The 25,213-nt window shown below is 46.1% G+C and overlaps 1 protein-coding gene across 3 annotated transcripts in view; it reads right to left on the minus strand.

Moving 5' to 3' along the window:
• NRF1 (nuclear respiratory factor 1) overlaps positions 1 to 25,213 on the minus strand; it is a 79,086-nt gene that overhangs the window by 49,764 nt on the left and 4,109 nt on the right. For 2 of the 3 annotated variants that reach the window (XM_056845879.1, XM_056845881.1), the window contains exons 2-3: positions 10,026 to 10,257; positions 6,095 to 6,209 (exon numbers count right to left, since the gene is read on the minus strand). In XM_056845879.1, coding sequence (XP_056701857.1) covers positions 6,095 to 6,209; positions 10,026 to 10,248 — 338 coding nt within the window. In that variant the 5' untranslated portion in view covers positions 10,249 to 10,257. The remainder of the gene's footprint in view (positions 1 to 6,094; positions 6,210 to 10,025; positions 10,258 to 25,213) is intronic. The other variant, XM_056845880.1, reaches the window with a different exon arrangement.

The raw sequence follows: 25,213 nt of genomic DNA on the forward strand, positions 1-25,213 counted from the left end.
CTGGGAGAAGAGTTCGTGTCAACAGATGCAAGAAAGCTGTCTCTGGTGGCCTTGCGGGAGAAACGCAGCAGCTTGTGAATGAATCACAGGCCACAGTACCTAGCAGTTCTTGAAGAACATAAAAAGTGAGGCCTGGGCCCTGCAGGACTCAGCTCCATTCCACAGGGCCTGTAAGATGGAGATGTTCCTCCAGGGCTATGGCTGAGGGCAGCGCTGGTTCCATCATAGGCTGGCCTCTCTGCTCCATTTTTGTTCCATCTTCATTGTACTTTATTTATGCCTGCCCTGCCTGCCCACTAGTAAATCACAAATCCCAAAATCACACAAGGTTGGAAGAGACCACAAGGGCCATCCAGTCCAAACCCCTGCCATGCAGGATCCCACAATCAAAGTGCTTCCAACAGATGGCCATCCAACCTCTGCTTAAAGACCTCCAAAGACGGGGACTCCACCCCCATCCCCCGAGGTAGCGCATTCCACCGAAGGCACCACCTGGGTCTCGCTTGGATTTTTTTCTGGTTTTCAATTATCTATTTTAGATTATAATTAGGTTTTAACTATGGTTATTTTTTTGGGGGGGGGGCATGTTATTTAATAAATCGTAATAATGTATTACTGGATGTGAGCCACCCTAAGGCTGACCTTGGTCGGGAAAGGGCGGGATAAAAATCTAACATAATAAATAAAATAAAAGAGGGCCCTGCTGGATCAGATAAATAAAATAAAAGAGGGCCCATCTGGTGCAGCTTCCTGTTTGCCAGCATGGAAAGTGGCCAGGAAAGGGCACGGAGGCCAAAGGCTTCCCCTTCTTTCATTGCAACTGGCATTCAGAAGTGCCAGAGTGGTGTAGGGGTTAAGAGAAGTGGACTCTTATCTGAAGAACCGGGTTTGATTCCCCACTCCTCTACATATGTGGCGGAGGCTAATCTGGTGAACAGGGTTGGTTTCCCCACTCCTACACATGAAGCCAGCAGGGTGACCTTGGGCAAGTCACATTCTCTCAGCCCCACCTACCTCACAGGGTGTCTGTTGTGGGGAGGGGAAGGGAAGGTGATTGTAAGTCAGTTTGATGATTCCTTAAGTGGAAGAGAAAGTCAGCATATAAAAACCAACTCTTCTTCTACTCATACTAAATACTACCTACCTCACAGGGTGTCTGTTGTAGGGAGGGGAAGGGAAGGTGATTGTAAGTCAGTTTGATTCTCCCTTAAGTGGTAGGAAAAGTCAGCATATAAAAACCAACTCCTACTCTGCTTTGGAACACAGGCAGGATAAATGCTGCTGCAGTCATCTTGCTTGTGGGCTTCCTGGAGGCACCTGGTTGGCCACTTTGTGGACAGACTGCTGGACTTGATGGGCCTGGGGCTGATCCAGCAGGGTTTTCCTTATGTTCTTAAGTTCAGTTCAAGGCCCTGGTTATAAACTTTAATGCCCTTCCACGGGCTAGGGTCTAATCATGGGTGGGACCATCTCTTTCCATATGCCTACATGAGCCGACTGTAATCCTCAGGGTGCCATCTGCTGGCTGTTTCCTTGCTTAAGAAAAGAGCCAGAGTCCAGCAGCACCTTAAAGACAAACAAAACTTTTGGCAGGGTAGGAGCTTTTGTGAGCCACAGCTCACTTCTTCAGTAGAAAAGAGCCAGGGTCCAGTAGAACCTTAAAGACTAACAAAATTTCTGGCAGGGTAGGAGCTTCCATGAACCACAGCTCACTTCTTCAGATCCCTGCTTAAGGTTATCCCACCTGGCGCTGACCGTGCTTTTTCTACTGCTGCTCTTGACTTAGGGAACCTGTTCCCTGAAGAGGTGAGGAGTGAGCTGTCGCTAGCTTTTAGGAGCTGCTGCAATGCCATTTTACTTCCTAGGGCTTTTAAAGGGGTGTAGGCTGAAGGCTACCCAGCTTGCTGGGGGTAAAGTGTAGATGACTGGGGAAGGCAATGGCAAACCACCCCGTAAACACAGTCTGCCTAGTAAACGTCGGGATGTGACGTCTCTCCATGAGTCAGGAATGACCTGGTACTTGCACAGGGGACTACCTTTACCCTTAGGCTGCAGGCTTTTTTGTATTTAGGGAGAAGGGGGTTATTGGGTTTTAAAAAAATATTATGTAGGTTTTCAATTTGGATTAATAAGAAGAAGGTGCCATGGAGTCGAAACTGACTCGTGGAGACCCCATCCACCAGACGTTCCAGGCAAGAGATGAGCAGAGGTGGTTTGCCATTGCCTTCCTCTGCATAGCAGCCCCAGCCTTCCTTAGTGGTCTCCTATCCAAGTACTAACCACAAGCACCCTTGCTTAGCTTTCAAGCTCTGTTGGAGCGGGGCTATTGGGGCTGATTAAATAAAACAAATGAATAAATAAATAAAAACATTTAGGCACCAGGCAAAACTCATCCTCTTCTCAGGTGTTTAACTTAGAAATGAGAATCATTTAACCTGGTTTTGTGAGCTGCTCCCAGGGCTTTTTGTTGAAAGGCAAGATATAAATGCACCAAATATACAGAGAGAGAGAGGCGCAAGAATCTTGAAAATGGGAGGCACTCAAATTGTGTTCAAGAATATGTCAGTCCATTATAATAGAGAGAACCAGCATGATGTAGTGGTTAAGAGAGTTGGTTTAGAGCGGTGGACTATGATCTGGAGAACCGGGTTTAATTCCCCACTCCTCCACATGAGCAGCAGACTCTAATCTGATGGACTAGGCTGGTTTCCCCACTCCTACACACAGGTTATCTTGTGCTAGCCACAGCTGTCTCAGCCCCACCTACCTCACAGGGTGTCTGTTGTGGGGAGGGGAAGGGAAGGCGATTGTAAGCCAGTTTGATTCTCCCTTTAAGTGGTGGAGAAAGTCGGCATATAAAAACCAACTCTTCTTCTAATACTGTGTGCAGCACACATTTTACGAGCCCGGGGACCGCAAAATTGCACAAAGGCACTGCCAGAATTATTCCAAGGACGCTTCGCTGCACTGAGCAAGACTCGGCAACACATTGCAACAGCAGGCCCAGGGAAATGCGTATATTCGGCTGCGTCTTGCATCAGAGCTCCCCTTGAGGGACAAGTCCCTCCGTGGGAAATGCGGCAGCTCTCTGCTAGCACTTAACTTTATTCTTCTTTGGAAGATTTGGAAGCAAAATTTGAGAGATAACGTTTGTTTATTCAGATGGGCCACCTCCAGGGGCTCAGGAGATCATGTCATACACCAGGGGGTCCCTAAGCTTTTTGGAATTATGACACACTGTGGTGTGCACAGCCCCAAAACAGCTGTTTCAAAATGGCTGGCGCGGGAGGCGGAGCCAGCCAAAAAATCGTGGCAGCAGATCCATGTGCTGTGGTGGCGGCTGTGGCCAAAACAACCTTTTTAAAAACCTGTACAGCCAATCATACAATTATAGAGTTGGAAGGGACCACCAGGGTAATCAAATCTAACCCCCTGCACAATGCAGGAAATTCACAACTACCCGCCCACCCCACACCCCCAGTGACCCCTACTCCATGCCCAGAAGATGGCCAAGATGCCCTCCCTCTCATCATCTGCCTAAGGCCACAGAATCAGCATTGCTGACAGATGGCCATCTAGCCTCTGCTTAAAAACCTCCAGGGAAGGAGAGCTCACCACCTCCCGAGGAAGCCTGTTCCACTGAGGAACCACTCTGTTATAAAGTTAGAGGGAAAACTCTGTTTTCTAATGTCTAGAGGGAAACTCTGTTGATTTAATTTCAACCCGTTGGTTCTGGTCCGAGCTTCTGGGGCCACAGAAAACGACTTGGCACCATCCTCTCTATGACAGCCCTTCAAGTACTTGAAGATGGTTATCATATAACCCCTCACTCTTCTCTCCAGGCTAAACGTACCCAGCTCCTTCAACCTTGCCTCATAGGACTTGGTCTCCAGACCCCTCACCATCTTTGTCACCCTCCTCTGGACACTTTCCAGCTTGTCTACATTGCCCAAAACTGAACACAGTACTCTAGGTGAGGTCCAACCAGAGCAGAGTAAAGCAATACCATCACTTCACGTGATCTGGACACTATACCTCTGTATAGTGTCAAACCTCCAATGGCCAATCAGAAGGCTTGCTGGGGGAAAGCCCCACCTGGCCAAGCCCATTTTCTAAAAACACTTGGCCACTAGGAAAGGTGTGGGTGGGCCCTGTGGAGCCCATGAGTCATACACTATGACTTCAGTTCAAGATGAAGGGTGCATTTACAGCAAAGAGCAGCACAAACATTGACATTTGCCACAGCTGACAGCTTGAAGCACGAACAATTCTTCGAGTTCAGCATCAGGCATTTTTCTGACCATTCTCCCCATCGCAGTACAGGGGAACTGAATGCCTCGGATGGGTTTCAGCAGACTTGGGGGAGTTGGCTCAATGGAAGAGCATCTGCTTGGCATGCAGAAGGTCCCAGGTTCAATCCCCTGCATCTCCAGTTAAAGGGACCAGGCAAGTAGGTGATGTGAAAGACCCCAGCCTCAGACCCTGGAGAGCTGCTGCCGGTCTGCAGTCTGAGTAGACAATACCGACTTTGATGGACCAAGGGTCTGGTTCAGTATAAGGCAGCTTCATGTATTCATGTGAAAGAAAGAAATGGAGAACAATACACTTTCTCCCAGGGCCCAATTTGGAAAATGCTGGTTTATCTAGAGAACTCTGGAGCATCCCAGTGGAAAATCCTTTCCCCGAGTACCTGCATGAGCAGGTGATAAAATGCATGCATCATCAAGATGCAGGGAAAGCAACCCAGCTGGAGCAAAATAATACCACCTTGTCGTCCAATCAAAACCAATGTTCCTCTTTTGAACGTGGTGGCATTTATCAGACAGAAAACTGCTTACCATATTTTTAAAGCGGGGCCAAATTGTGTCAGCAGACACTGGTCAAGACATGGAAAACCGAACAAGCTCAGATATGAATGATGCTAGCCGGTGTCTTCAGTGCGGAGTCCAGCCAAGGATAACTTCTCTGGGAAGTCTCATTAGAACATAAGAAAGGCCCTGCTGGAGCAGACCAAGGTTGAGGGAACTAGTTTGTTCTCTGTTGCTCCAGAGACTAGGACACGGAGTAATGGATTTAAACTAAGAGAAAAGCGATTCCACCTAAACATTAGGAAGAACTTTCTGACGGTGAGGGCTGTTCGATGGTGGAATGTGCTGCCTCGGAGGGTGGTGGAGTCCCCGTCTTTGGAGGTCTTTAAGCAGAGGCTAGATGGCCATCTGTCAGGAGTGCTTTGATTGTGGGATCCTGCATGGCGGAGGGAGGGTTGGGGTCAATAGGGATGTGGGGGGAGGTAGTTGTTAATTTCCTGCATTGTGCAGGGGGTTGAACTAGATGACCCTGGTGGTCCCTTCCAACTCTATGATTCTGTGATTCTAAAGTCCATCACGTCCAGCAGTCTGTTCACACAGTGGCCAACCAGGTGCCTCTAGAAAGCCCACAAGAAAGATGACTGCAGCAGCATTGTCCTGCCTGCGTTCCACAGCACCTGATATAATAGGCAAGCTCCTCTGATCCTGGAGAGAATAGGGATGCATCATGACTAGTATCCATTTTGACTAGTAGCCATGAATACTCTCCTCCATGAACATGTCCACTCCCCTCTTAAAGCCTTCCAAGTTGGCAGCCATCACCACATCCTGGGGCAGGGACTTCCACAATTTAACTATGCATTGTGTGAAGACTTGCTTTTACCTGTTTTGAACCTCTCACCTTCCAGTTTCAGCAGATGACCCTGCATTGTGGTATTATGAAAGAGGGAGAAAAACTCCTCCCTGTCCACTTTCTCCATGCCATGCATAATTTTATAGACCTGTATCATATCTCCCCTTAACCGCCTTCTTTCCAAGCTAAAAAGCCCTATGCGTTTTAACCGCTCCTCATAGGGCAGCTGCTCACCCAGAGGTCTTTTCCAATAAATGTAGGCAGATAATCTGAAGGGAGTCTTTAAAAACAGAGAAGCTGCAAAACTTTCTCCAGAGGAAGGGATGGAAGGCAGAAGCCAAGATGTGGGCCTCAGGCCAAAGAGCTTCCCCATGTCGATTAAGAAGTTGCCCCCCCCCCCATATCGGGACCTATGGCAAAAGCACACCCTTACCGTAACAAACGCGTCTGCTGCCTCTTGCGGATCGAGGGGTTGGACTCAAAAACGTGGGGGCGCTTCCGTTTTTTACCTGTCGCCACGGCAGCAGCAGCTGCCATTCCCACCGGGCCTGTGAACAAAGATTAATTTTGAATAGCCAACAGACCACGGTGAGAGACAAGCACAGCCCCACAGCCGGCAACCGGGACAATCTCAGAGTATTTGACAAATTAAGAACAGACACATTCACAATTTGTATGGATTCGAGTCCAGTAGCACCTTAGAGACCAATATTTTGGAGGTAATAAGCTTTTCAAAGACAGGACATTTTGGAGGACTTTCATTCATAGGGTCGCCATGAGTCGGAAGCGACTTGACGGCACTTAACACACACACAATAAGCTTTTGGGGGTATAAGGAGACCCAGTGTGGTGCAGTGGTTAAGAGCGGTGGACTATAATCTGGAGAAGCTGTTATTCCCCACTCCTCCACATGAAGCCAGATGGGTGATCTTGGGCAAGTCACAGCTCTCTCAGCCCCACCTACCTCACCTGGTGTCTGTTGTGGGGAGAGGAAGGGAAGGTTATTGTAAGCCAGTTTGATTCTTCTTTAAGTGGTAGAGAAAGTCGGCATTAAAAACCCAGCTCTTCTCCTTCTTCTTCCGAGAGTCAAAGCTCCCTTTATCAGATATGAGAGTTGTGACTCTTGAAAGCTCAGACCCCCAAAATCTCATTGGTCTCTAAGGGACTTCTGGACTCAAACCTAGCTGTTCTTCTGCAGACCAACACAGCTGCCCTCCTGAAAATAATTTTTATAGACATTCTTGTAGGCAAAGCACTTCACAATCTTCACAATGTACTCATTCCTCACAACAACCCTGTGAAGTTGGTTATTCATATTTGTAACTGATGATATAAACCGCTTTGAGTTACCATGAATGGCGAGAAAGGTGGAGGAAATGTTTCCTTTAATAACATTCCTAATTTCATGAAGGCAATATCAAACTTAAAAAACTGGAAAAGATCACGTCTATTGTTATTGCCATACTGCCCTCTTCTGGTTACAACAGCGCATCTCAAAATTCCAGCTTCCAGACGATGTGGAAAAGATTGAAGAATACAGAGAATTTGGGGGGAGGGAATGTTTTCTTTCTTCCAAAATTATTCTCATGACCTTTAAACATCAGGAGGACGATATACTTTTTAGAAAGGAGCCTAGGGTATAGGAAAACCATGAATAAACACAAATCTACACCAGAAATTACTTTGCATCTCCTCCAAGATGTAGTTAGAGAGCCATCTGTCAGCAATGCTGATTCTGTGACCTTAGGCAGATGATGAGAGGGAGGGCTTCTTGGCCATCTTCTGGTCACTAGGGGTGTGGAGGGGGGAGGTAGTTGTGAATTTCCTGCATTGTGCAGGGAGCTGGACGTGATGGCCCTGGTGGTCCCTTCCAACTCTATGATTCTATGTGTGTGTGTGGTGGGGAGGCTGGTACATGTTGGACTTTGTGTTGTCTGCCTTGTGTCATTCACTCTCACAACCTTCTTAATTTTAAATATGGGTAAGGGGAATTTACACCGCTGCATCAGTACAGCTAGACTGCTTATTCTGTAGGGTAACAAAACCCTAAAAAACAAAACAAAATTGTGGCTATTTTGAGATCCTGGAAACGAGGGCCTTCATAATCCATCTGAAATCATCACACAACATCAGAATGAATCACTGCAGGGATGTAGAGGTGCAAGAAAAAAAGAATTAAAAATAAATAAAATTTAAAACCCGAGCATGCAATTCTGTGTGCGCGTGTGCGCTTCCTGGGTATATGTAAATCAACCAAAAGTGTTGAAATGGAATTTAGTGCTAGCAAGGGATTAAAAACAGAAATGAAATGAACATGACGGAGGACCCAAATGACGAGTCGAGGCACAGGGGTTAGCCACATTCAACCTGACCTCCCCTTCCCACCTGATACTCCCAGTTCTCTGCTGCTCATATATTCGTCCCCATTCCTGTCTTGTTCCCCTAGAAAGATGTTTGGAAATCAAAGCACAGTGCACCGTTGAGGCTAACTAGTTACTTGCAGCCTGAATTTTTAATTAATTTTAATCTTGTCTTTTGATTTGAGAAGGATCCACAAAGCAGCTAACGCAGAACAAAATTAACCAGTTCAAACTGTTCAGCAAAGACATACAATTAATATATTGTACATATTTCTTCCAATTTTTGGAAAAAGGTCCTCCTTTTTTAAGTGAGAAACCCCATCATCACATGAAGGAGATGAACTGAGAGGCTGGTGGGCATTCAGACACTTTGCAGACAGCTGAAAATTATTGAGTCAGAAGATGGGGAGGGGGCGTGGCTTAGTGGTAGAGCATCTGCTTGGCAAGCAGAAGGTCCCAAGTTCAGTCCCTGGCATCTCCAGTTTAAAGGATGAGGTAGAAGGTGGTGTGAAAGACCTCTACCAGAGATCCTGGAGAGCTGCTGTCAGCCTGAGTAGTCAATACTGACCTTGATGGGACATTGGTCTGATTCAGTATAAGGCAGCTTCATATGTTCAATATGTACAGGCAATACAATTGTCTATGTGAAGTGCATATTCCTCTCTGTGCATCAGTATAACTGGGCTGCAGTTTAACAGTTACGTCTAACTGGTGTTCATTGAGGTCTTCCGTGCAGGCACACATTGGAATTGCATGCACAGTCCCAATGTGGAACTGCATGGAAGAGGGAAGACAAACCATGATTTTCCACATACATAAGCAAAGGTTATGAAGGGCAGAAATGACGCCTACGGGGGGAGGCACGCCTGTTCATCATGAGCTGTGGCTCAGTGGTAGAGCATCTGCTTGGCATGCAGAAGGTCCCAGGTTCAATTCCTGGCATCTCCAGTTAAAGGGATTAGGCAAGTAGGTCATGTGAAAGACCTCTACCTGAGACCCTGGAGAGCTGCTACCGATCTGAGTAGACAATACTGACTTTGATGGACAGAGGGTGTCAGGCACTGGCCTGGAAGTCATGCCCTGAGCGCAGATGGCTTTCCAAGGGCTCTGGCTTGTGTAGCTTTGATATTGTTTTGTCTGCTGAGATTGCTGAAAGTGTGATAACTGTGAACTGTAACTGTAAACCTTCCTGGGAACCAGGGAATAGTCCTGGCAACCAACGTACTGTTTGATTTCTGTTATTATGTGCTGCCCTGTCCCTTTCCCTCCATTGAAGTCCATGAATAGCTAACGTCAGTTGCTGCTCCTCACTGTAGACTTTCCTTAATAAACCTGCTTCTTAGGATACCTGCCTGGACGTCTGGTTTTGGGGAATTACTAGGTGAACTCAGACCTGACAGAGGGTCTGATTCAGTAGAAGGCAGCTTCATGTGTTCATATGAGTTCTCCTTCCTATGGTCAACTGTTGGGGATAGAAATGTTTGAGAATTTATTTTCTGAAATACTAACATGGCCACACGTTTGATTTTGACAGGACCCATCAAACTGTATGATTTGGTACTCCCAACACTTAATATAAAAGGGCAATATCCATTTTAACTTTTTAATAACTTTCATAAGCATTTGAGACGTCTTCATTGAGAAGACAAGACTCGCTGGGGTGGGGGGGAACAATCACCCTTGGAAAAGCTGAAGGCAGAGGGAAAAGAGGAAGACCCAACATGAGATGGATGGACTCAACAAAGGAAGCCACGGCCCTCAGTTTGCAAGACCTGAGCAAGGCTGTTAAGGATAGGACGTTTTGGAGGTTGTTGATTCATGGGGTTGTCCTAAGTCAGAAGTGCCTTGATGGCACATAACACACGCTGTTGGGGGCCTTAAGTGGCCATCTTTCGCCAACTCTATCTTTGCATCACCCAGCTGAGCCTGAAACTGAAGGGAAGCTACTCAACCCCCCAAAGAAATCATGAGAAAACAAGTAACGACATGCACAAGGAGCCTCACCTGCAGCGGCCAGGTGAGCAGTCACCTCGTCGGCAGCCGTGGAGTTGAGGATGTCAGAGTCATCATACGAAGTGTCTTCAGGGGAAGACGGCGAGTCTTCGTCTGCACTGAGCATGCTGTGCTCCGTGTATGTGGCCACGTGGACCTGCTGGACCTGTTGGGCCACCGCGTGGGCCTCTATGGTGGCCATGTGCTCCGTCTGGGTTACCGTGTGTTCCTCCATTGGTAGCTACTGTTAGACAAAAGAAGAAGAAGAGTTGGTTTTTACATGCTGACTTTCTCCATCACTTAAGAAAAAATCAAACTGGCTTACAATCACCTTCCCTTCCCCTCCCCACAACAGACACCCTGTGAGGTAGGTGGGGCTGAGAGAGCTCTAAGAGAACTATGTCTAGCCCAAGGTCACCCAGCTGGCTTCATGCGTGGGAGTGGGGAAACCAACCCACTTCACCAGATTAGCATCCGCCAGTTTTATTAAGCCGTATTTGGATCAAGCCGTCCTAAACTGTGACTTTAAAATTTTGCTTTAATGTAATTTTATGTACCTTATTTTATGTATTTTATATATATTATAAGCCGCCTTGAGCTCTGTAAGGAACAAAGACGGCTAATAAATGTTTTTAATAGAATCATAGAGTTGGAAGGGACCATATAGACCATAAATAAAAAATAAACTCCAGTTAGCAAGGGCAGGTTCCCGCCCTGGATAGGAACTCATTTTTAACAGGGGCCGTATTCTCCCCCAATCACCAGCTTGTAAGGCCAGCTGAGTCAGTGCTGCCCACTTGGTCCCTCCAACAAAAAAACAACACCCAGGGCCAAATTAGATGTTCCAGGGGTAACATGGTGCTACTGATGTGGGCCCTGGGGGCATTTTCATCCTTCCTTGGCCTCTGCATTTTTAGTCCTCTCAGTAAACCTGGCCTTGGGACCACACACTTGCCCAAGCAACCAACGCGTCCACGCCAAGAAGAATTGGATTTTATAAGCTGACTTTCTCGGCCTTTTAAGGAGAATCAAATCTCCTTCCTATCCCCACAACAGACACCTTGTGGGGGTAGGGCTGAGAGAGTTTGGAGAACCGTGACTAGCTCAAGGTCACCCAGCTAGCTTCCTGTGTAGGAGTGGGGAAACCAATCAGGTTCACCAGATTAGCATCCGCCGGTCATGTGGGGAGTGGGGAATCAAATCTGGTTCTTCAGATTAGAGTCCACCACTCTTAACTACCACACCACATTGGCTCTCCAACCCCTTCCTTGGCAGTACCAACAGCAACAGATTTAACCACCTCAGCAATTCACTCCTGACTTGCTGCGACCCAAGGTTCCATGGAGGATCAGGCAGCAGGGTTGTTTAATTTGGAGGAAACTCCCAGAAAAAACGCCTTTGCCCCAAAGAGGCTGATATGCAACAGAGAATACATGGAACTTGGACCTTTGGAATCTGAAATCCTGCTGGGTGCAAAAGGGAAAGCTCATGGGCACTGAGCTGATGCTGGTTTTACACAGACACACTTTACCGAAACCCTGTTCACAAGTTACAGTAAAAGCACACATTGTGTACACCCTGTACACTTGGTTTTTCCTTGTACATGCTTTGAGCAATTCTCATGTTACTGAAATCGCACACTGATAAGAACATAAGAAAGGCCCTGCTGGATCGGACCAAGGTCCATCAAGTCCAGCAGTCTGTTCACACAGCGGCCAACCAGGGGCCTCTAGGAAGCCCACAAAAAAGATGACTGCAGCAGCATTATCCTGCCTGTGTTCCACAGTACCTAATATAATAGGCATGTTCCTCTGATCCAGGAGAGAATACATATGCATCATGACTAGTAGCCATTTTGACTAGTAGCCATGGATAGCACTCTCCTCCATGATCATGTCCACTCCTCTCTTAAAGCCTTCCAAGCTGGCAGCCATCACCACATCCTGGGGCAGGGAGTTCCACCATTTCACTGTGTGTTGTGTGAAGAAATACTTCCTTGTATCTGTTTTGAATCTCTCACCCTCCAGCTTCAGCAGATGACCCTGCATCCTGGTATTATGAGAGAGGGAGAAAAGCTTCTCCTTGTCCACCCTCTCCATACCATGCATAATGTTATAGACCTCTATCATGTCTCCTCTTAACCACCTTCTTTCCAAGATAAACAGCCCTATCATTTTAACCCAAGTACTGGTATCTGGGTTCATTTGGAAAATGAATGTGCATTGGTTCTGCCCTCCAAACAGATGCATGTATGTATGGGAAGGCTGTTCGCACATTCACTGCAACATGTGAATAGGGCTAGAGTCAGATCAGCAGCTAGTGCTGACTAGTAGCTAGTCTGTGCCAGCATTCCACTACAGACACATTAAGAGAAAACGCATCAAGTACAGGTTGCCGCAGAGTCCACGCCACTCCTTTCCAGTCATGGTAATTTGCTAGCAATCCAGCCTCATGCAAACACACAGAGAGCTGCTTCACCAAAAAGCTCCAAAGTTTTTCTCTCTCTCTCTGGCTGCAGAATGTGATGCATTATGCTGATGTACTGTATGGTTGGCTGAGACACTCTACATCAGGATGCTGTTGAGACTCTGCTGTGGTTACAAGTCTGAGACTTGGGTGTGGCCGACCCAGGTTCAAATGCTGACTTGGCTTTAAAGCTCAGCGGATGAGTCCTTGCCTCTCAAGCTTAACGTAACTCACAGGGCTGATGCAAGGCCAAAAACACGGCTCTGAGCGCCTTGGGGGGAGGCTGGGATGCAAATGTGACAGAACAAAAACAAAGATTTGGTTGCCACGCACTGCAAAGGGCAGGATGGGACCAAAATACATCACTCCTCAGCTGCTTTAAATCACACCGCCACCATCGTTTCCATATAAGATGTCAATTCTCCAGAAGAGGAACCAAGAAGCCCCAATGGGGTGGGGTGGGGGGGTGCAGGGAACACTTTTTTTTCCGGCAAGACTTTCCCTTCTTTCTGGCTGCATGTTATTTGTTGGATCGTCTTATGGATCCCCTCTTTCAGGAGGGACCGTGGCTCAGTGGTACAGCATCTCCTTGGCATGCAGAAGGTCCCAGGTTCAATCCCCAGTATCTCCATTTAAAGGGACCAGGCAGGTAGGTGATGTGAAAGACCTCCGCCTGAGACCCTGGAGAGCTGCTGCCAGTCTGAATAGACAGTACTGAATTTGATGGACCCAGGGTCTGATTCAGTAGAAGGCAGCTTCATGTGTTCCCTTTGTCCTGACCCCAGCAAGAGAGTGCTGCATCTTTGAGCAGTCCTCCTACCTATGGAGCTGCTGACCATGTGAATCACATAAAGAGTTGTTTTTTAAATGCCGACTTTCTCTACCACTTAAGGGAGACTCAAACCAGCTTACAATCACCTTCCCTTCCCCTCCCCACAACAGACACCCTGTGAGGTAGGTGGGGCTGAGAGAGCTCTAACAGAGCTGTGACTTGCTCAAGGTCACCCAGCTGGCTTCATGTGTAGGAGTGGGGAAACTAACCCGGTTCACCAGATTAGCCCCTGCCGCTCATGTGGAAGAGTGGTGGATCAAACCTGGTTCTCCAGATTAGATTCCACCACCCCAAACCACTACACCACACTGGCTCACGTGAAACTGCCTGATACTGACTCAGACCCTTAGTCCATCAAGGTCACTACTGCCTACTCAGACTGACAGCGGCTCTCCAGGGTCTCAGGCAGAGGTCTTTTACATCACCTCCTAACTGTTCTTTTTGAGTGGAGATAGCAGGTATTGAACCCTTGTGAGGGTTGGCCCAAGGTCACCTGGCAGACTTCTATGGCTGAGCCAGGGATTCGAACCCGGTTGTCGCAGGGCCTAATCCAACACTCTAACCACTACACCACAACAGCCCTCATTTTGTATTTCTGACATTTCTGTCATCACTTTGGGTCCTCTGAGGAGAAAAGCGGTAAAGAATATTACCTAACAAACAAATAAACTAAGAGAGGTCTTGCACATTGCATCTAGGAACACCGACAAGCTTCACTGCCACATTGAACATGAAACCTGCGCTATCTTGAGAAGGAAAAGCCATTAATACTGAATGAGATTTGCGTCCTGTACCGCCGGATTTTAGGTTTCAGCGTTAGACTTAACTTCAGGTTTTGGATTACACAATCTAGATGTACACCACTCTGAAGTCTGAGAAGATGTCCTAATTTGCCCTTCCATTCTGTGTTGTTTTTTAAAAAAAAGAGCCCCCTGGGTCATTCGGTTACTATAGTCTCAGCCGCTGCGGAGGGGAACCTGTCCCACTTGCCAGCCTCCTCGAGAGGAACTTCGCCGGAGGCAGACAGCAACAATCCTGTGGTTCATGCGGAACAACTACAGATGGAACTTGGAGACTCTCCCCTATGTGGAGACAGGCAGCGCCATCAGCTATGCACTCCTCGTCTTGCCCATGTCATCTGGCCAGCTGCACAGAGTTCCATTTTGAGACTTGCGTGAACAGCTTCTTCGGGACGGGACAAGGGACATTTGTACAGCCCTGCGTCATTCTGTGCTCCTCCTTCATAACTACCAGAACCAGAATAAATCATGCAAAAAAGCGGTTAAAGTGCTTAGGGCTGTTTAGCTTGGAAAGAAGGCAGTTAAGGGAAGACATGATAGAGGTATATAACATTATGCATGATATGGAGAGGGTGGACAGGGAGAAGCTTTTTCCCCTCTCTCATAATACCAGAACGAGGGGTCATCTGCTGAAGCTGGAGGGTGAGAGATCCAAAACAGATAAACAGAAGTATTTCTTCACACAATGCATAGTTAAATTGTGGAAGTCCCTGCCCCAGGATGTGGTGACAGCCGCCAACTTGGAAGGCTTTAAGAGGGGAGTGGACATGTTCATGGAGGAGAGGGCTATCCATGGCTATTAGTGGAAATGGATACTAGTCATGATGCATCCCTGTTCTCTCTAGTATCACAGGAGCATGCCTGTTATATTAGGTGCTGTGGAACACAGGCAGGATAATGTTGCTGCAGTGGTCTTGTTTGTGGGCTTCCTAGAGGCCCTGGTTGGCCACGGTGTGAACAGAATGCTGGACTGTTGAAGCTGGAGGGTGACAGATTCAAAACAGATAAAAGGAAGTATTTTTTCACACAACCTATGGTTAAATTGTGGAACTCCCTGCCCCAGGATGCGGTCATGGCTGCCAACTTGGAAGGCTTTAAGAGGGGAGTAGACATATTCAGGGAGGAAAGGGGTATTCATGACTATTAGTTAAAATGGATACTAGTCATGCTGCAAACCTATTCTCTCTAGTATCAGAGGAGCATGGCTATTATTTTGGGTTCGGTGGAACACAGGCAGGATGGTGCTGCTGCAGTCGTCTTGTTTGTGGCTTCCTAGAGGCACCTGGTTGGCCAGTGTGTGAACAGACTGCTGGACTTGATGGGCCTGGGTCTGATCCAGCAGGGCCTTTCTGATGTTCTTATGACTTGATGGGCCTTGGTCTGATCCGGCAGGGCTTTTCTTATGTTCTTACCAGTACTTCAGTGTCTTTTAAAGTAAAAGCTACTCAGCTCTTCCAACGAAGTCAGCAAATTGACAACAAATGCCTCAGAAGCAAGAACTACAGAATAAACAAGGTCAATCTGTGATTAAGATGCAATAAACATCATCACAGCCATTCAAAAACTGCAATTGGTCTTACGTCAACACATTAATAGCAGGCAAAACATTTAAGTGTGAGCCAAATGCCTACATAACCTCTAGTCATGGTTAAATTAATCTCCATCCTAAATGTGCACGGAAGTTGAAAGCCTGCTGGAAAACAGTTTCCAAAGCCCAAGCTGACTGTTGTTTACAAGTTTTGTTTACAAAGTTTTGTTTTGTTTGCAAAGTTTTGTTTACAAAGTTATCATATACTAAATTAGTTTAATGCCTTACCTGCATCTTATTATGTTTAGCCAAGGATAAAAAGGCACCTCCAAATTAAAGCCACCGCGCTGTCAACGGTTAAACTGAAACGGTGCTTCTACCACAAATGCTCTCTCACATGGAGATCAATGCACACTTGGTAAACAATTGAGGTTATTTATTTATTCAGATGGAGACCTGAAGTGACTTACAAGATCATTCTGCCCTCATGTGTTTTATCATCACAACAATCCCGTGAGGTGGGTTAGGCCGAGAGTGTGTGACTGGCCCAAGGTAATCCAGCGAGCTTCCATGGCACAACTGGGGATTTGAACTTGGGTCAGTGCAGGGGGTTGGACTAGATTACCCTGGTGGTCCCACCCAACTCTATGATTCTCTCAGATATTAGTCCAACACTCTTAACCACTACATGAAGCTGCCATATACTGAATCAGGCCATTGGTTCATCAAGGTCAGTATCGTCTACCCAGACTGGCAGCGGCTCTCCAGGGTCTTAGGCAGAGGTCAGAATAAAGCCAGAGAGACCTGGGTCCACTCAGCCATGATGATGATGAGGATGAAGAACTATAAGATGATGATGAAGATGATGATGATGAAGAAGAGTTGGTTTTTATATGCTGACTTTCTCTACCACTTAAGGAAAAATCAAACAAGCTTACAATCACCTTTCCTTCCCCTCCCCACAACAGACACCCTGTGAGGTAGGTGGGGCTGAGAGAGCTCTTAATAGAACTGTGACTAGCCCAAGGTCACCCAGATTAGTCTGCCGCTCATTTGGAGAAGCGAGGAATCAAACCACTGCTCCAAACCACTGCTCTTAACCACTAAACCACACTGGCTCATGCTGAAGCTTATTGCATGACCTTGGATCGGTGACATTCTCTCAACCTAACCTGCCTGATATGGTTATTCTGCAGGTAGGACAGAGAACACCCCACCCCCCAAATATCACAGCATCAGACCCAACATTTTCAAAGCACAGCCTCGACTAAAGCTTATTTTGCAAGGTAGAAGAATCGCATCTCTTGAAGGGAAAAATAATGTCCTGGGAAGAAGAATACAAAGCCATTCTTTGTTTTAAGCAACTTCACAACAAAACCACTATAGAAATTTGGCACAGGAGAAGACGTTATCAGCTAGCGCCTTGGGCAGTTTACTTGAAGACCAGTTCTGATTTGGGACAACGGCATAGTTTTTAAAATTGTGCCATAAGAGGGGCGCATGCCTTGCATTTGTATCACTCATGTGTTCTGTACTGGATGCATGAATGAATGCCAGCTGCAGAGTGCAAAGTCCACTCCTCCAAGCTTACCGGGTAGGGCTGCTGATAAGAGTTTGAGCGGTTCCTCAGTGGAACAGGCTTCCTCGGGAGGTGGTGGGCTCTCCTTCCCTGGAGGTTTTTAAGCAGAGGCTAGATGGCCATCTGTCAGCAATGCTGATTCCGTGACCTTAGGCAGATCGTGAGAGGGAGGGCAGGAAGGTTTGCATCAGTGTTTGGCTCTCGTGACCCTTTCTTGCATGCCTAGGGTAGTGCCGATTGCCACTTTGGGGTCAGGAAGCAATTTTCCTCCAGGTCAGATTGGCCAGGGATCCTGGAGGGTATTTTTTTTGCCATCTTCTGAGTAGGGGTCACTGGGGGTGTTGGGGGGAGGTAGTTGTGAATTTCCTGTATTGTGCAGGGGGCTGGACTAGATGACCCTGGTAGTCCCTTCCAACTCTAGGATCCTATGATTCTAAGAAAAGTGATGCCCCCAAGATATGCAGGGCCTAGGCTGTTCCCAGTTGAATGTAAGACTCAGAATCCACAAAGTCATCTATACTTGAATGTAAAAGGAATGATCTGACACTACTGGGACTTTAAAATGTTAATACAAATGATTAAGAGACAAGAAATATTCTCATAGAACAGTATTTGCGGCAGACCAAAGATAGAATGGATAACCCCTCCTCAAAGACTAGAGACAGGCTGCCCTTGTGAAAGAGACAGGCTCCACTTAAATAAAAATGGAACCAGACAGCTGATGCTTAATATCGGGGGGGGGGGGAGAATCACAAAACAACTTTTAAACAAATTCCTCAGGAAAAGACAACAGGACCCAAGAGCATCTGTGTTGGGACAAACTTATGCCAAAGGGATGGTGGGGGAAATATTCCAGATAATCTAAATGGGGTCCCAGGATGCTCCACAGAGGCAGACAATGGCAAACCACCTCTGAACATTTCTTGCCTTGAAAACCCTACTGGGTTAGCCATAAGTCAGCTACAACTTGACTGGACTTTCCACCACCACCAGTTTAAATAGGGCCCGGCTAGAACTTGGTAAAAACAGCAGCCAGTGGAGAAAAGCAATATAATATATACACCAAGTGGACAGGGAAACTATGTATAGGTATAAAAACACAGGCCTATAAATTTATATGAAAAGCAGCAAACAATAGAAAAAATGCCTAATGGATGACTAACAGACGTGTAAAATTGAACTGAGTTCTAACTCATGAAAGCTTAAGCTGATAACACATGAACACAACAGATGAAGCTGCCTTGTACTGAACCAGACCCTTGGTCCATCAAAGTCAGTATTGCCTACTCAGACCGGCAGCGGCTCTCCAGGGTCTCATGCAGAGGTCTTTCACATCACCTTACTTGCCAAGTCCCTTTAACTGGAGATGCAGGGGATTGAACCTGGGACCTTCTGCATGGCAAGCAGATGCTCTACCACTGAGCTATGGCCCCTGATAAATTTCATTCATCTGTTAAGGTGTCACTGGATTCCATCTATATGTGTAGGTATGGATTTATTTTACAGTTCTATATCTTCAATTTCAACTAACTAAGCTTGAAGGCACTTTATAATATTAAAATAAAACAAAAACAGAACATAAGGTGGAGCACAGGCTCATTACATTTCTTCATGGTGCAGTGACTGAGATTAGCTCCGGACAGAGATCCAAGAAAAAAAAGGCTCAGAGCGGTCTGACTCTGTACGTCCTGTAGGGCAGCGATCAATAAGTCAGAAAACTCAAGCGGGATACGCTCCCCCCACAGAATCACTACCAGGCCCAAACATATAATCGTGGGGATGTACTACTGCCTGCCTCAACAAAATTATGACAGATGTCTTGAGATGGAGAAAAAGAAGTCTGGGATGCAGCCAAAAATCAAGGTATGGGGCAGCCCAATCCTGAAGGGAGGGGAAGTTCCGTGGCGGCTGGGAGTGACGCAGCCGCGCTTCCTCCTCCGAGGCTTCCCAGCCACTGTGAAGGGAAAAAGAGGCCTAATTTTTTTTAGTTAAAAAGAAGGGAAATCCCCCATTGAAAGAGGTGGTGCAGCCCTGCTGCCGTTCAAGGGGGCGTTCCCAGGGTGAAAGGCAGATCCACCCTGGGAACGCCCCCCCCCCCCACCGCACAGGCTTTCTCTTTTGGGCGTGGTTGGGCTGGTGGCAGGGCCCGGCATGTTTGCCCCAGTGCCAGCATAGGTGCCACCTTATTCTGTGACAAGGTGGTGCATGCGCAGGGTCATGCCAGCTCCAGAGGAGTTTCGCCCCCCCCCTTTAGGAATGGGCTCTTAATACAGTAGGTGATGACTTTGATTATCCTTGCAATGATTGGTTATAGGGGAGGGGCTGTGGCTCAGTGGAAGAGCACCTGCTTGGCATAAAGAAGGTCCTGGGTTAAATCCCCGGCATCTCCAGTTAACGTGGCCAGGCAAGTCGGTGATGTGAAAGACTTCTGCCTGAGACCCTGGAGATCCACCACCAGTCTGAGTAGACAATACTGACTGATGGATCAAGTGTCTGATTCACTATAAGGCAGCTTTATGTGTTCATGTGATGTTTGAGTCATATCAAAGAGCCCCAAATGTCTAGGTATCATAACTGATGGTTCCTTAGAGCAAGTAATCATAGGTTCATCTGGAAGGGAGAGAAGGCTGGTTTTGTCCTTGAGTGGTTCTCAGGACCTGCAGAAAGATGTAAGGATTGCTGAGCGCAGTGGGGGTAGTGACTATCATTTGTTTGTTTTTTTACGGATCTTTCTAACCCTCTTTTCTCCACTCAATTGTGGATTCAAAGCGGCTTACAGTATTACCTACACATACAATAGAAAACACACACACACAAATGTTTAAGACCAAGTTAACATCAAATGTACCATCCAAAAACTAACGTACAGGGAGTAAGGGGTAGAGGGTGTAGAAGTAGCTCTGTCTTTGATGCCAATGGTCTGTCTCCCAAGGCGGGTGGGTGGGCACTCCCTTCCTTCCTTCCTCTCAAGAAGCAGCTCTCTGTTCAGCTTCCAGGGTTACAGAACTGCTAAGTTATTATACATACAGGGAAAGTTGCCCCCAAAGTACAACATGGCCACATTTGATTTTAGAAGAGGAAATTTCTCTTTTAAAATAGGGGGATATTATTAGGAAGATGAATGGGACACAAAAGACTCAGAGGGTTTAGATGTTAAGACGTTATTTAAATCCACAATAACTGAAGTCAGAACAGATACTGTCAAGTGCAAGAAGTTGGTTAACATGCAGTAACGAAGCAAACAAGATTTGCTTTTAGAAGCGGAAGTCTTGCTCCAAAGAGAACAAGGAGGCACCTGGTTGGCCACTGTGTGAACAGACGGCTGGACTTGATGGACCTTGGTCTAATCCAGCATGGCCTTATCTTATGGTCTTAACACAGGCAAGATAATGCAGCTGCAGGCACCTTGTCTGTGGGCTTCCTAGAGGCACCTGGCTGGCCACAGTGTGAACAGACTGCTGGACGTGATGGGCCTTGGTCTGATCCAGCAGGGCCTTTCTTATGTTCTTAACACAGGCAGGACAATGCTGCTGCAGTCGCCTTGTTTGTGGGATTCCTAGAGGCACCTGCAGGATTTGACGGACCTTGGTCTGATCCAGCAGAGCTTTTCTTATGTTCTTATGACTAGATAGACTTGAAGCAGGCTCCTCTTATGTTCTTGCTCCCTTCCCAAGAGTGAACCCAAAGCTGTGCCAGATCACACAACAGGGGTAAATTAGGGCTCCAATATATAACCACCTGTCTGTAACAAAGGACTCTCTCTTCAGGGCACAGCAATCCCTGCACCTGGCTCAGCAGCAAACAGGTTCTTATCAGCACTGAGTCCTGTGGATCCAATACTGTGTCTACCTTGTAACTGCAGATCTCTAGAACTGCTGCGGGGGACAAAGAGAAGGGGGAAATCAAACATGCCATGCTGGTGCATCACTCCGACTCAGAGAGTGGCTGCACCAACAAAGCAGAAACCTGAGGATCAGGCTGACCACTAAAAAGCAAAGCCCATGAAGAAAGTCAGGATAAGGCAACGTCCCATGTTGGCTGGAGTAAGACTGATACTGAATTAAAAGCAAAAGTATAGTCCCTCTAAGCCAGTGGTTCCCAACCTTTTTTTGACCAGGGACCACTAGGACTTTTTTGTTCAGTGCAGGGACCCCAAGGTTCAAAATAAAAATTCAGAGAATTTGAAAATAAACTTTAATCATAACTGTTAGTTAAACATTAGAATAATATATGAATATATTTTTTATAATAGAGAACTTTTAATTGAAAATCAATGTGATTTTTGAGCTTGCATCCTTTTTACAAGCTGGGCAATTCTGGGGCTAATACTGTTGTTCAGAGCTACACGAATATCATCACTTGCTTCCAATCGATTTCTGGTCTTGTTCTTAATTATAAGCAAAGCAGAAAAACCTTGTTCGCATAAATAAATTGTGGAGAAGAGCATAAGATATCGCAAGGCGAATCCCCGAACTGTAGGATATGAAATTGCTTTTTTACACCAGAACTCTTCAAGAGAAACGGATTCAAACACATCCTTACAGTGCCTATCATTTTGGAATTCAATGAGCTCTTCCTGGATTTCTTCTGCAACCTCTTCAACAGCAATACCAAAAGGATTGCGAATCAGCTTTTGGGTATCTTTTGATTTGGTCTGGTTATATTCCGGGAACTTTATAACTTTGTTTCGCATACCTTAATTTCGTTCTCACGGACCCCTGGGGGTCCACGGACCCCTGGTTGGGAACCAGTGCTCTAAGCTGACACACTAAACAATAAAGGGCAGAAGAGAAGAATAAAAGATCAGTCTGAAGAAATAAATCATCTCCTTTCGTTCTTAAAGTAGAGTCATTTAAGAACATAAAACATAACAAGAGCCCGGCTAGATCTGACCAGTGATGGTCCATCTAGTCCAGCATCCTGTCTCACACACTGGTCAACCAGTTCCTCCGGAAGTCCAACAAACATGGCAGAGAGGCCGAAGCCTTATCATGATCTTGCTTCCTGGCACTGGTATTCAGAGGTTGACTGCCTCTGAATGTGGAGGTTCTCCTTAGTCACCAGTTAAGATAAAGCTCCCAATATCCTAAGGAAAGATGGTCATGTGACAGTCACACCTTGCTGCTGTAACTTCAGGTGCAGGTACCTTTCTAATGGCCAACGATAAGAAATACTTCCCCATCTTTTGCTAGTTCTCTAGAACTCCTAGAGCGCTGCTTTAATCACAAAGCACTCATCTAAACTTGAGTCCCGTCCATTAGAAACACACCAAAAAGACACTTACAAAGTTAACTTGTTCTCCACTATTTTAGCTAAACTTGGTCACCTTGGTATTGCTTTAGAGGATCTGTCAATGCTAGATGAAAAATCAGTGTTCAATACTATCAAAGAATTTTAGACGAAGAATGACAAAAAAATATGTCCATTTACTCTATCAACATACTCCCCTCTTAAGTTAGGCTTACAAGTTAAATATGGGAAATTACAGCAGTACTTTGATACACTTGAAGAACCCCTTCAATGGAGGGCACTTATGCTCACCAGGCTTAATGCCCTTCCTTCAGAGGTACTAAATGGTAGATTTAAAAATACTCCCTTCGAGAAAAGGTTATGTGTATGTGGCTTGAGTCAATACGACACGCTACAGGAAATAATAATAGTCATCTGAATGACGGCCCCCGTAAGAAAACAATTCTACCCTTGACTGATAAAATGAAATCTAGCCAAGAATCCTCTGTATGCCGGTTTTTATTGAACTATTCCTGAAGTCATTTTAAAGGTGGCGGAATTTCTGATGGCAGTTGTCAAAACTAGGACCAAAGTTCAAACTGTATTTAAACTGAAAATGAATGGACAGAGAATTTTGTGTACTGCTATGTTTCTGGGTATATGCCAATAAAGGTTGATTGATTGATTGAACACACCCAGAACTCAATCAACTCTTCCTCGACCTCTTTCCCAGTACACACACAGCAGTCCCCTTGTGACACGATTACTGTGGGCAGACCCTCATATTAAAATCAGATCTTTATTATTACGTACTGGCTGCATTTGTACCCCACCTTATAAACAAGGAGTTGAGAGCAGCGTGTTGAACTCCACAACATTCCTATGAGGCGAGTTCTGCTGAGACAGAATCTTGCCCAAGGCAAACCAGAGGAGGTTTTGTTTAGGAGAGTTGGAATTTACAACTGGGTTTCTCTTGCCTAATATTCTGTTATCGCACTAGCTCTCTACTAAGTCAGGGCTTTGAGCCACAGTGTCAAACACATTTGCCTAAAGTTATGCAAATGAACACAGTGTACACAAACCTGCTTCTCTTCACCAAAGTTATCTCAATTTGCATATGGGTGGGAGGTATTTTTGGCAGGGAGCAATTTGGCAGCAGAAGGAAACGTATATTACAGCGACACATGCAGGAATGGTCTGTGGGTAGGGGGATCACAACACGGGAACAATCCTGAACACACTTTAGTACTAAAGTGGAACTTGTGTTTGGAACTTGTGTAAGTGCCGTCAAGTCGCTTCCGACTTATGGCAACCTTATGAGTTAATGACCTCTGAAATGTCTTCTCCTTAACAGCCCTGCTCAGGTCTTACAGACTGCAGGCCGTGGCTTCCTTGAAGAAGAATTGTTTTTTATATGCCGACTTTCTCTACCTCTTAAGGGAGACTCAAACCGGCTTACAATTGCCTTCCCTTCCTCTCCCCACAACAGACACCCTTTGAAGTAGGTGGGGCTGAGAGAGCTCTAAGAGAACTGTGACTAGCCCAAGGCCACCCAGCTGGCTTCACATGTAGGAGTGGGGAAACAAATCCAGTTCACCAGATTAGCCTCCACAGCTCATGTAGAGGAGTGGGGGATCAAACCACTGCTCTTAACCACTACACCACACTGACTCTCAAGAGTCAATCCATTTCATGTTGAGTCCTCCTCTTTTTCTGCTGCCTTCAACTTTTCCTAGCATTATTGTCTTTTCCAGTGTGTCTTGTCTTCTCCTAATCTGACCCAAGTATGATAGCCTCGATTTAGTCGTTTTAGCTGCTAGGGAGAGTTCAGGCTCGATCTGATCTAGAACCCACTTATGGGACTTACTTCTGAGTAAAATAATATGAGGCACTGCAAGGCCTCTTCGTAGACTCAGAGAGCAATCCTAAGCAGGGTCTGCTCAGGTCTATTCAGCGGGATGTAGTCAGGAGTGTTCTTACGACTGCACTGTTAACTGTCTAGTCACTTCCTTGTAAGAAGTGTAAGACATTTAAAGAAGTCCTAAAGAAGAGGAAGCAGGTCCAGAAACTCCACTCACTGTGTAGCAAAACGTTTGGAACTATTACCGATTTTTAACACATATACATGTATCTCCACAAGCAAGAAAGTTAGCAGCTTGCCTTTAAAAAAATAAGACAGGAATGCTGCCAATTTCCAGGATAAACCAGGTAGAAAATTATCACCCTTGTGAAATCCTCTGCACTCAGAATCGCTGCGGATGCATGCACTCTAATCCAGACAACTCTGTCAGTGCAATAATAAGCCGAGTTAGTATTTAGATGGATGTAACCCTGACTAAACTGAGGCTGTCGTGCTTTGGTCATGTTACGAGAAGACAAGAGTCACTGGAAAAGACAGTCATGCTAGGAAAAGTGGAAGGCAGCGGGAAAAGAGGAAGACCCAGCAAGAGAGGGATGGACTGTCTACAGGGAGCCACGGGGCCCTCAGTTTGCAAGACCTGAGCAAGGCTGTTAAAGAGAGGATGTTTTGGAGGACAAAGGGCTGCCTTGAGTCGGGAGCAATGTGACTGCATTTAACGCACACACAACTCTGCTTTGGATTGCATTGTGAGGGGCTTAAAAATCACCAAATTAATGCATTTTAAAATCAGGTTTTCCCCTGGGCCAATGGGGGGAGGAATGGGGAAATTATATTTATAATTATAAATTGAAAATAAATAAATTTAGACAATGTGTACTCCATTTATAATCGTAGGGATCATTACT

This window comes from Euleptes europaea, chromosome 3 (assembly GCF_029931775.1).
Source record: "Euleptes europaea isolate rEulEur1 chromosome 3, rEulEur1.hap1, whole genome shotgun sequence".
Lineage (NCBI taxonomy): Eukaryota > Metazoa > Chordata > Lepidosauria > Squamata > Sphaerodactylidae > Euleptes > Euleptes europaea.